Consider the following 12,704-nt stretch of genomic DNA (forward strand, 5'->3'; position numbering starts at 1 on the left):
GAATGAATTGGGATTAGAATTATTACAATTAGAGTTAGAATGAATAAAAATTATTAGAATTAGAATTATTAGAATTAGTTAGAGTTAGAATGAATTAGAATTAGAATTATTAGAATTAGAATTATTAGAATTAGAATTCTTTATTGGCCAAATGTGATTAGACACACAAGGAATTTGTCTCTGGTGCAGAAGCTCTCACTGTACATACAAAACAACAGAGAAATAAAATCTATTTGACTTTTCCAGAGGTTTTGCAAGCAGAAATCTCAGCGGTAAAACCTTCAGTTTCCGCCTCTGGGTACTGGGAGATAAAGATAGTACTCAATTTACGGCCACAATTGAGTCCAACATTTCTGTTACTCTGATGAGGGCTCCGTGTCGGAGGCAGAGAAGGGGCCACAGCCGTATGCCAGTTACCAGCTGCCTTCGGAGTCAGACATCAATGAGGCAGAGGAACAGCTGGAGCCTGTTCCCAGTGTTCGCATGCGCAGAGTTGCCAGATGAAGGGAACAGCTAAAGAACAGGGCTAGACTTGGGAGTAAGGCCACAGGGGGACAGTGAATGGCCCCTCCCAGAGGGAATAAAAGAGGAGCGACGGGGAGTGGAGTTTGCAGGAAACAATCAGTTCCCTTCATTGGTTCGTGACTCTCTGAGACTCCTGGCCAAGTTCTGCAGATCTTGGCCTGGCAGCTCTCCAAGCCAGAGAAGGTCTGTGACCGTAAATCCTCCCTTGAAAGACTTTGCTGGATGTGAAGGAGCAGAATTCACAGTCAATTAATAAAAGGGGTTTTTGTCGGGACTAGGAGTTTGCTTCAGGCTCTCGGGAAGCCTCTGTCAGAACATATATATCTATATAATTTGTTCACCAGACGATTGCTTGGCCTTGGTGCTTGGCAGCCTTCCAGCTCCCAAATTGTTGAGAATTTCAGGATTTCGGGGAAAAAATCGGAGGCTTGGTGTTGTCTGTTGTTGATACAAACACACAGGCAAAGGCACACCAACACAATCAGCAAAGGTTGCCCTGGGCACCTTTCTCTGCCAAGGATTTGGGGATTTTGAAAAGATAATTTACTTAAGAACCCTCTCGCTTAGCAACGGAAATTCCGGGCTCGATTGTGCCGCCGTAAGCCGAGGACCGCCTATAATTATTTATTTTCTTTATTCCCATTTTTATGATCCAGTGAAATTGCCCTGGGGAGGGGGGGGGCGAGGGAGGAGGAATCTTTCAGCCACCTCTTCTTTCTTCCTTTGCTCCAAAGTCAATGGGGCATTTGAAGGGGGGCAGCCCCCCCCCCAATTGGCACCCATTTGACTCCTCGTGCCCCGCCGCAGAAGCAGGCTTACCCCCGCACACACCTCTCCTCTCCCTACATCCCTCCCTCCCCAAATGTGGTAGGATTGCAACCGCAGAGGAGCTCAGGCCGGTGCAACACGAGTGCAGCAGCTCCTGCAACGGGAACTCGATGAGCCCCCCCTGACCCATTTTCTGCCCTGTTGGAGGGCCGGGCAGCCCATCAGAGAAAGGCAAGCCACCTGCCGTAAGCTGACGGTACCCCCACAGGCGGGCAATCTTCATTCCCTTCCGTTGCCATGGTAACGAGACCCCCGCCAACCTCGGTGCGCAAGTGGCACCTGCTGCTCTCTCTCTCTCGCTCGCTCGCTCGCTCGCTCTCCCCATTGGGAGTGGAAGAGGCTGTTTTAGTTTTGGTGCAAAGCAGAGTGGGACACAGGAGGAGGAGGGGGGGGGGCTGACACGGGTCGGGCTAGACAGATGGGTTGAGAAGGGTTTTTTTTTTCATTTCTGCAGCCCCCTCCCCTCCTCCCCCCCTCTTTTCCTTCATTCTCCAAGGCTTTGCAAAGACTGGAGGTTTTTAAGAAGAAATTAAATACAGCCGTTTGTCCGCAATGGGATAGGGTCTCCTGCTTGAGCAGAGGGTTGGACTAGAAGACCTCCAGGGTCCCTTCCAACTCCGCTAATAGGTGGTCCTTGACTTATGACCACAATTGAGCCCCAAAATTCCTGTTGCTAAATGAGGCAGTTGTTAAGTGAGTTTTTCCGTCTTGCCACAGCTGTTGTGAAACTGCTTCTGCGGGGCAGCATATAAGTCTGAGTGCTACGAGAAGAGAAGAGAAGAGAAGAGAAGAGAAGAGAAGAGAAGAGAAGAGAATAATGGAACGAAAAATAGAATAGAATAGAATAGAATAGAATAGAATAGAATAGAATAGAATAATGGAATGAAGAATAGAATATAATAGAAGAGAAGAGAAGAGAATAATGGAATGAAGAATAGAATAGAAAAGAAAAGAAAAGAAAAGAAAATGCAGAATAGAATATAAAATATGGAATGGGAATAGGAATAATAGGAATAGAATAGAATGGAATATAATAGGACAACAGAGTGGGAAGGGACCTTGGAGGTCTTCTAGTCCCATCCCCTGCTTAGGCAGGAAACCCTACACCACATCAGACAAATGCTTATCCAAGCTCTTCTTGAAAACTTCCAGTGTTGGAGCATTCACAACTTCTGGAGGCAATAATTGTCCCACTGATTCATTCTTCTAATTGGAGCACTGCTATTGCTAAATAGGATTGCTGAGTTGAGTTCTGCCACATTTTGCCACCCTTCTTGCCACAGTTGCTAAGTGAATGACGGCAGTTCTTAAGTTAGTAACACGGTTGTTAAGCGAATCTGGTTTCCCCCCTTGTCTTTGCTTGTCAGAAGGTCGCAAAAAGGGATCGCGTGACCTTGGGACACACTGCAACCGTCGTAAGTACATGCCAGTTGCCAAGCGGTCTGAATTTTGGTCATGTGACCAAGGGATGCTGCAATGGTGGCGCGATAGGCTTCATGCAAATTAGAAATCACCAATAGTCAGCAATCTCATCAAAAATTGCACAAAAAATCTGTGCTGTACCACTGCAGTTCACCAAAAGAGGGCAGCAGGAAGCAGAATTTTCTGCCTCTGTTTGCTGCCACATAGTGGACACTTGAAGTAATGCAACCCAGTTCCCGCACCCCTTCCAAAGGTCCAGGGAGTCTATCCATGCATGTGTTCACCCCCTTCCTCAAAAGTTCGGACTTGCACAAAAGTCCGCAGTTAGTCCTTACGACCAATTGCTTAGCAACCATTGCAAGCTATGACGGTCCCGTCTACATGTACAGGTTAGTCCTCAACTTACGACCACAATTGAGTCCAACATTTATGTTGCTAAGGGAGAAATTTGTTCAGTGAGTTTTGATCTATTTTACAACCTTTCTTGCCGTGTTTGTTAAGTGAATCATTGCAGTTGTTAACTTAGTGACACTGTTGTTAAGTGAATCTGGCTTCCCCATTGGCTTTGCTCGTCCGGAGGTCGCAAAAGCAGATCATCTCAGGAGGCCGCAACCGTCATAAATGTGAGTCAGTTGCCAAGGGTCTGAATATAAATCACCTGATTGTGGGGATGTTGCAACGGTCGTAAGTGTGAAAAATGGCCATAAGTCATAAGTTTTAACGTTGAATGGTCGCTAAGTGAACTGTTGTAAGTCGAGGACTCCCTGTACTTATGACCTGATTCAAATGTCCGACCTAATCACATCACCGCATTTCGAATGCGCTGCAACCGGATTGGGTTTACGACATCCTTCTACCTCCTAAAACCACATTTTGCTGAAAATTGAGTTTCATTTTGGATTTTGCCAAAGGCTTGCTTAACGACTGTGGCGTTCGCTTAATGACCGCTGCAACAACAAACAAGAAAAGATCGTCATATTAGGTTGGTCACAGGGGTGACCTGATTTACAACCCTCACAAGTTATGACCCATGATGGCCCAGGTTTTATTATGGTCATAACTTGAGGACTGCTTAAATCAATGCCCGGGTGCAGCCGCTGTTTTCCAGGGCTTGGGAAAAGCCGTGGGAGAAGTTTATTGGCTGTTTTTGAAGGAACCCAGTTTTTCTTTGTTTTTCCTGGGAAAAAACAGTTTGGAGCTGCACTTAAGAACGGCAGGAATGTTAATGAGCCGATAGATGCCTCACAGCCACCCACCCGCTTTTCCAGGAACTTATAAATCCCCCCCCCCCCGTTTATTAGAAGGGACATAGGGATCGTAGAATCGGAGGCAAACTGTAGTGGGAAAATACCGGAGCGCCTCGTTTAGCAACCGTTGAAGAAGGAATAGAATAGAATGGAATTAGAATTAGAATTAATTAGAATCGGAATCAGAATCAGGAACATGGGACAGGATGGGATGGAATGGAATGGAATAGAATAGAATAAGAGCGGAGCAGAGCAGAACAAAATAGAATAAAATAAGAAATATGAACAAAATAGAATAAAATAAGAAATCTGAATAGAATAGGAGCAGAGCAGAACAGAACAAAATAGAATAAAATAAGAAATCTGAATAGAATAGAATAAAATAAGAAATCTGAATAGAATAGAATAAGAGCAGAGCAGAACAAAATAGAATAAAATAAGAAATCTGAATAGAATAGAATAAAATAAGAAATCTGAATAGAATAGAATAGAATAAAATAAGAAATCTGAATAGAATAGAATAAAATAAGAAATCTGAATAGAATAGAATAAAATAAGAAATCTGAACAGAATAGAATAAGAGCAGAGCAGAGCAGAACAAAATAGAATAAAATAAGAAATCTGAATAGAATAGAATAAAATAAGAAATCTGAATAGAATAGAATAAAATAGGAAATCTGAATAGAATAGAATAGTGCAGAGCAGAACAAAATAGAATAAAATAAGAAATCTGAATAGAATAGAATAAAATAAGAAATCTGAATAGAATAGAATAGAATAAAATAAGAAATCTGAATAGAATAGAATAAAATAAGAAATCTGAATAGAATAGAATAAAATAAGAAATCTGAACAGAATAGAATAAGAGCAGAGCAGAGCAGAACAAAATAGAATAAAATAAGAAATCTGAATAGAATAGAATAAAATAAGAAATCTGAATAGAATAGAATAAAATAGGAAATCTGAATAGAATAGAATAGTGCAGAGCAGAACAAAATAGAATAAAATAAGAAATCTGAATAGAATAGAATAAAATAAGAAATCTGAATAGAATAAAATAAAATAAGAAATCTGAACAGAATAGAATAAGAGCAGAGCAGAGCAGAACAAAATAGAATAAAATAAGAAATCTGAATAGAATAGAATAAAATAAGAAATCTGAATAGAATAAAATAAAATAGGAAATCTGAATAGAATAGAATAGAGCAGAGCAGAACAAAATAGAATAAAATAAGAAATCTGAATAGAATAGAATAAAATAAGGAATCTGAACAGAATAGAATAGAATTAGAGCAGAGCAGAGGAGAGCAGAACAGAATAAATAAGAAATATGAACAAAATAGAATAAAATAAGAAATCTGAATAGAATAGAATAGGGACAGACCAGAACAGAATTAGCATAGGTTAGGAATAGGACAGGACAGGACAGAAAAGAATAGAATTAGAACAGAACAGAATAGAATTAGAATTAGAACAGAACAGAACAGAATAGAGTTGGGAAGTGTTGTGGCAGAGCTAAAGCAAAGCAAAGCAAGATAAAAGAAAAAGAAAGAAAAAGAGAGAGGGGGGAAATTAAAAGCTTCTATATAGTTTTCCTGCAAAGAAGGAAACTCAAAGCTTCCCCCAATTGGCACATTTTAAGCACGCGTCCAGGTGGGAGCCACGTAGATGTTGTTCAACAGGGCGAAACAGGTTGTGTGAACACAGAAGTGGACTTTGGTTCACCTGGGAGGACACATCCGGGAAGCCCCAGGATCGCAACTTCTCCGTGGCATCTTCACTTCCCGTGGAAAACCAGCCAGCGCCAGAAATTAACAGGGGAACAAAATTAACAGAGCTGGAAGGGACCTTGGGGCCCAGGCAGGAAACCTCTCTATACCATTTCAGACAAACGGTTGTCCAGTCTCTTCTTCAAAGCCTCCAATGTTGGGGCATTCACAACTTCTGGTGGCAAGTTGTTCCACTGGTTAATTGCCCTCATTGTCAGGAAGTTTCTCCTTAGTTCCAGGTTGCTTCTCTCCTTGATGAGTTTCCATCCGTTGCTTCTTCTCCTGCCTTCAGTGGCTTTGGAGGATAGATGGACCCCCTTCCTCTTCTTCCTCCCTCTCTCCTTCTCTTTCTATGCCTTCCCTTCTTCCACTCCTTTCCCTTCTTCCTTCTCTCCCCTTCCCTCTTTTCTTCTCTCCTCCTCTCTTCCTGATCTTCTCTTCCCTCTTCTTTGGGGCAGCCCCTCAAATATTGGAAGATGCTACCATGTCACCCCTGGTCCTTCTCTTCATTAGACTTAGTCCAGGGGTGTCCAAACTTGGGAACTTTAAGACTTGTGGACTTCAGAATTTGGCTGGGGAATTCTGGGAGTTGAAGTCCACAAGTCTTAAAGTTCCCAAGTTTGGACACCCCTGGACTATACAAATTAAGATTCTCCCCCCCCCCTCCCAAAACACATTACAACTTCCTGTGTACATCCGCTGTAGGAATTCATCTTTAATAATTCATTCTTATTATTCTTTTGTTTAATGGACCAGCACTTTGTAGCATTGTTTTCTTTTCTTCCACTTTGAAAAGGGTCAGAGTCAATTTTGTTTGCTCTCAAGCTCTGGCAGAGGCCTGGAAGTATGAAAATGCTGAATCCCGGCCAAATGGGCAGTGCAACATGGGCCAGTTTTTCTGCCCGAGAATCCTGGGGAGAAATTTCCTGACAATTAGCCCGTGGAACTGCTTGCCACCAGACGTTGTGGGAGCTTCATCACTGGAGGTTTTTTTAAAGAAGAGATTGGACAGCCATTGGAGTGAAATGGTGTAGGGTCTCCTGCTTGAGCAGGGAGGGTTGGACTAGATGACCTCCAAGGTCCCTTCCAACTCTGCTATTCTGCTACAACTAGTCCTTGGCTTACAACAGTTCATTGAGGGTCCGTTCAAAGTTACAACATCTTTGAAAAAAGTGACTTATGGCCATGTTTCACACTTACGACCATTGCAGCATCTTCACATAATCAAAATTCAAATGCTTGGCCACGGATTCATATTTATGACGGTCGTAGTGCCCTGACACATGATCCCCTTTTGCAACCTTTCGGCGAACAAAATTAATGGGGAAGCCAGATTTCCTGAACAACGGTGTTATTAACAACGGCAGTGATTCACTTAACAACGGTGGCGAGGAAAGTCGCAAAAATGGGGCAAACCTCACTTAGCACATGTCTCACTTAGCAACATAAATTTTGGGTTCGGTTATGGTGGGAAGTTGAGGGTATTGTGGATTTTTAATATTAATATGCTTTGGGCAGCGTATAGTATAATAAATTAATAAAGTAAATGCATGGGTAGGATTTCTTACACGGGGCCTCTGATGTGGTGAGTAACAGCTTTTGAATTCAGGACGAGAGGCATCCTGTTCCACTCACCTTGTTTTCCCCATCCTTTTATTTTGCAGGGTGTTCAAGAAAGCCAGTCCCAATGCCAAGGTAAGAGACCACTCCCTTCATTTTTCAGGGTTTTGGGGTGATGGAAACTGGCCAGACAATCCAGGGATAGGGAGGAAATTAACAAAAGGGGGGGGGGAGGAAACTAATCCAGTTGCAACACTTTAAACCAGGGCTCTTCAAAGTTGGCAACTTTAGGACTTGTTGACTTCAATTCCCAGAATTCCCCAGCCAGCATGGGTGGAATTCATTTCCCAGAATCCCACAGCCAGCATGGGTGGAATTCATTTCCCAGAATTCCCCAACCAGCATGGGTGGACTTCAATTCCCAGAATTCCCCAGCCAGCATGGGTGGAATTCATTTCCCAGAATCCCACAGCCAGCATGGGTGGAATTCATTTCCCAGAATTCCCCAACCAGCATGGGTGGACTTCAATTCCCAGAATTCCCCAGCCAGCATGGGTGGACTTCATTTCCCAGAATCCCACAGCCAGCATGGGTGGACTTCAAGTCCCAGAATTCCCCAGCCAGCATGGGTGGACTTCAATTCCCAGAATTCCCCAGCCAGCATGGGTGGAATTCATTTCCCAGAATTCCCCAGCCAGCATGGGTGGAATTCATTTCCCACAATTCCCCAGCCAGCATGGGTGGACTTCAATTCCCAGAATCCCACAGCCAGCATGGGTGGAATTCATTTCCCAGAATTCCCCAACCAGCATGGGTGGACTTCAATTCCCAGAATTCCCCAGCCAGCATGGGTGGACTTCATGTCCCAGAATTCCCCAGCCAGCATGGGTGGACTTCAAGTCCCAGAATTCCCCAGCCAGCATGGGTGGACTTCATTTCCCAGAATTCCCAGCTGCACTAAGCCCATGTTCCACATGGCTACAGTATTCCCCATTCTGCAAATAGTACGTTGTACTGTGTTATGGACCTACTTTGAAGTTGTGTTCAAGTGATGTTCTACTGGCTGAAGACATTTCCAAAGTTGGTGGGATCAGCCCAGGAGACCATCTTGGAGGAAAACTCAGAAGTCAGCCAAAGATCAGAATTTTTGAACCCAAACCCAAGCTGCAATACCTGCCCGCATCAAAGAGTTTGATCCTTCCTTCCTTCCTTCCTTCCTTCCTTCCTTCCTTTCTTCTCCCCTGCTGTAAATTGATCTGAAAACCAGTTCATCCTTGGCTAAGAATGACTCTCAACTGTGAGAAGGATCTTGGAGTCCTAGTGGACAACCATTTAAATAGGAGCCAGCCGTGGGCAGCAGCTGCCAAAAAAGCCAACCCAGTTCTAGGCTGCATCAACAGAGGGAGAGAATCAAGATCACGTGAAGGGTTAATACCACTTTATAAGGCCTTGGTAAGGCCACACTTGGAATACGCCATTCAGTTTTGGTCTCCACAATGTAGAAAAGATGTGGAGACTCTAGAAAGAGTGCAGAGAAGAGTAACAAAGAGGATTAGGGGACTGGAGGCTAAAACATAGGAAGAACGGTTGCAGGAACTGGGTATGTTTAGCTTAAGAGAAAGAAGGACTAGGGGAGACATGAAAGCAGTCTTCCAAGATCTCAGGGGTTGCTCCAAAGAAGAGGGAGTCAAACTATTCTCCAAAGTACATGAGGGTAAGACAAGAAGCAATGGATGGAAACTAATCAAGGAGAGAAGCAACTTAGAACTGAGGAGAAATTTGCTTATAGTGAGAACAATTAACCATTGGAACGACTTGCCACCAGAAGTTGTAGATGCTCCAACACTGGAGGTTTTTAAGAAAATATTGGACAACCATTTGTCTGAAATGATATAGGATCTCCAACTCAAGGAGGAGGTTGGATTAGAAGACCTGCAAGGTCCCTTCCAGCTCTGTTGTTCTGTTAAGACAGCCAGAAAATGATTCATCCGCCAGCTCTCCTTGATGCGGGAAGCGAAGTCCCTGCTGGTCTTAAGTGCCAGCCAGCCATGGCGTTGCTAAGTGAGCCGCTGAGGCCTCAGCTGACGTCCATCAGCCTCCTCCTGGCCTTCTGAACAGAGGTTCATGAGTCATCCTTGAGCACGGTCAAGGCCAGGAGGAGGCCTGTTGCAAACAAGGCCAGGCAGGTGGCCCTGGCTTTTCCTTTCATTTCCCCGGTTTTCCATGGGAACCTAAAGTCTCCTTCAGTGTGAGGGGTTGTGAGAAAGCTGCAGAAGGGAAGGAAGAGCAGACAAAAACAATCCAGAAATGAAAAGCAGGTCTGTTGAAAGCATAGTGTTCTGACCGAGGCTTCCCGAGAGCCTGAAGCCAACTCCTGGTCCCGACAAAAACTCCTTTTATTAATTTGCTCTGAATTCTCCTCATTCACATCCAGCAGTTTTTTCGAGGGAAGATTTACCGTCACAGACCTTCTCTGGCTTGGAGAGCTGCCAGGCTGATCTCTGCAGACCTTGGCAAGGAGTCTCGGAGTCACAAACCAATGAAGTGAACTAATTGTCTCCTGCAAACTCCACTCCCCTGACGCTCCCTCTTTTATTCCCTCTGGGAGGGGCCATTCATTGTCCACCTGTGGCCTTACTCCCAAGTCAACCCCTGTTCTTTAGCTCTTCCCTTCGTCTGGCAGCTCTGCACATGCGCACACTGGGAACAGGCTCCAGCTGTTCTTCTGCCTCACTGATGTCTGACTGCGAAAGCAGCTGAGAACTGGCATATGTCCCTGGCCCCCTCTCTGCTTCCGACACAGAGCCCTCGTCTGAGCCTTCCCCAGACTCCAGGACTGGCCCATCTTCCTCCCCAACTTCCTCACTGTCCGAATCTGATGCCAGCTCCATTGGCCACTGGTGGGTCACAACACTTAGCTCTTAAAACATGATTCAGCCCAGAAGTCGGGTAGAAGCATTTCAAAGCAATCCAACTGCGGCAAGAAAGGTCCACGACTTACGATCACAATGGAGCCCAAAGTGTACGTTGTTAAGTGAGACATTTGTGGTGTGGGTTTTGGAAATCCCCATTTTGCACATCCCAAAGAAATCCCTCCAAACCAAAATATATCCTTTTAGAATTTATCCTTGCCCTATTCCCTCTTACATAGGTTTGCCAGCCTTAAAAACTGTTCCAAAATATTAAAAATAGGACCGAAAAAGGGGTAGAGTAGAAGCAAGACAGTAAAAAGATGCGGACATTGGATGGTTGATTTTTTTTTTTATTTCCGTTGTTTTCATTGTTTTTCTCCCCTCTTCCTCTTTATTGCAGTCTGGTTTTATGTTGTTTTTAATGCACTGCTTTTATTATGTGCTGTTTTGTTAATTTTTTGGAGGGATGAGGCACTTCGGGGGACATTAGTATCGGAAACAGAATAAAATATATTCGGTGATAGGAATAATAACCCTTCACAAACAGGCATGGCTGTTTCCTGGTTTGCAGCTGACATAAAAAGGCAGCATAAATTGTCTGTCTGTCTGTCTCTCTCTCTCTCTCTCTCTCTCTCTCTCTCTCTCTCTCTCTCTCTCTCATGGGATGGCTCTGGTTTTGTCAGCTGATCAGAGAAGACAGCGGGGAACGGGGGTAGCTCACGGTTGAAGGGTGGGCTCCAAACTTAGCCTGACCCTCCCTCACCCAACACAGGCAGGCAGAAGCAGCAACAGCAGCTGGATCCAGGAAATACCAAGAACTGCCAGCACTGACAGGAACTCCGGAGGTCATAAACTGAATTAGAAGCTAAATTAAATTCCAGCGGTCATCTGGACGAGGAAGGTTTAAGATGCTGCTGTATCAGATGAGAAGCATATAAATTTAACGGATGAGACAGAGGGGGAGGGAGGGAGATGATAAAGATAAACGATAGACAGACAGACAGATAATATATAAAGATGTTTAGGTAGGTAGGTTGATATGAAAGAGAAAGATGGTGGATGGATGGATGGATGGATGGATGGATAGATAGATTGATAACTTGATGTTTCATTTATTTATTTCATCAAGTATGAATTAGATAACAGATATAAGTATAGACATAATTATGAATACATGAAATGAATATGAATACAAGGAAGTATTAGGACAGGGATGGATAGAGAGAGAGAGTGAGAGAGAGAGAGAGATAGGAAAGAGAAAGATGGATAGATTGAGACAAATAGATAGATAAATAGATTGATTGATATTTTATTTATTTATTTCATCAAGTATGAATTAGATAACTGATATAAGTATAGACATAATTATGAATACATGAAATGAATATGAATACAAGGGAGTATTAGGACAAAGATAGATAGATAGATGGATGGATGGATGGATGGATAGATATAGATATAGATATAGATATAGATATAGATATAGATATAGATATAGATAGATAGGTATGAAAGATGGTAGATGGATGGATAGATTGAGATAGATAGACAGACAGACAGACAGATAGATATGAAAGCGAAAGATGATAGACCAATAGAAGGATGGATAGAGGTAGGTAGGTAAGTAGTTAAGTAGATGATAAATGAAAGAGATGATAGACAGACAGATACCAGAATAACAGAGTCGGAAGAGACCTTAGAGATCTTCTAGTCTAGCCCATCCCCCGGCTCAAGCAGGAAACCCTATGCCTTTTCAGACGTATGATTCTCCAATCTTTTCTTAAATAGATGGATAGGAGAGAGAGACAGAGAGAGAGAGAGAGAGAGAGAGGAAAAACTGGTGCTAAATCTTTCTTTCATGATTTTTTTTCTCTTGCTCCTCCCAGGGGCCTTGTTGATGTGATTCCTCTCTGGGCCCCTTTCATTTCCTTCTGGCTATTGATGCCCCCCTCTTTGTCCTTTTGTCCCCTGCCAGCTCACCGTTTACCTGGGCAAGAGAGACTTTGTCGACCACATCGATCTCGTTGACCCAGTTGGTAAGTGGGGGATGCAAGCGGAGTCAGTAGCCGCAACCGAGATCCAGTAACCGAGATCAGAATTAGCAGACGGAGAGGAAGGATGCTACCCCCACTTGGACCCCAAGCTGAGCTGAATGGGAGGGGCGTTTCCAGAGGAAGGGGTGCCCTGCCTTGAAGATGATCCAGGGCGGATGACATTTCAGGCCTGGGAGGGGAGATCCATAAGGATCTAGGCCAGGGGTGTCAAACTGAAGGCCCGGGGGCCAGATCCGGCCCACGGGGGCCAGCCTGGAAATAGCAAAGGGCCATCCCGCAGTGCCTCTGCCAGAGAAAATTGAGCTCCAGTTTTTGGACGTGACAGACTCCTGCAGCCCTCTGCCAGTAAAAAATGGGGCATGGGGGACCGCACATGCCCCCCCCGCA

At 44.1% G+C, this 12,704-nt stretch overlaps 1 protein-coding gene across 2 annotated transcripts in view; it reads left to right on the forward strand.

The window, feature by feature from the left end:
* Positions 1-12,704, forward strand: part of ARRB1 (arrestin beta 1) — a 73,931-nt gene that overhangs the window by 42,281 nt on the left and 18,946 nt on the right. For both annotated transcript variants that reach the window (XM_081952889.1, XM_081952890.1), the window contains exons 2-3: positions 7,456-7,486; positions 12,239-12,299. In XM_081952889.1, coding sequence (XP_081809015.1) covers positions 7,456-7,486; positions 12,239-12,299 — 92 coding nt within the window. The remainder of the gene's footprint in view (positions 1-7,455; positions 7,487-12,238; positions 12,300-12,704) is intronic.

This window comes from Natrix helvetica (genome assembly GCF_964273705.1).
Source record: "Natrix helvetica genome assembly, chromosome: 4".
Taxonomy (NCBI): domain Eukaryota; kingdom Metazoa; phylum Chordata; class Lepidosauria; order Squamata; family Natricidae; genus Natrix; species Natrix helvetica.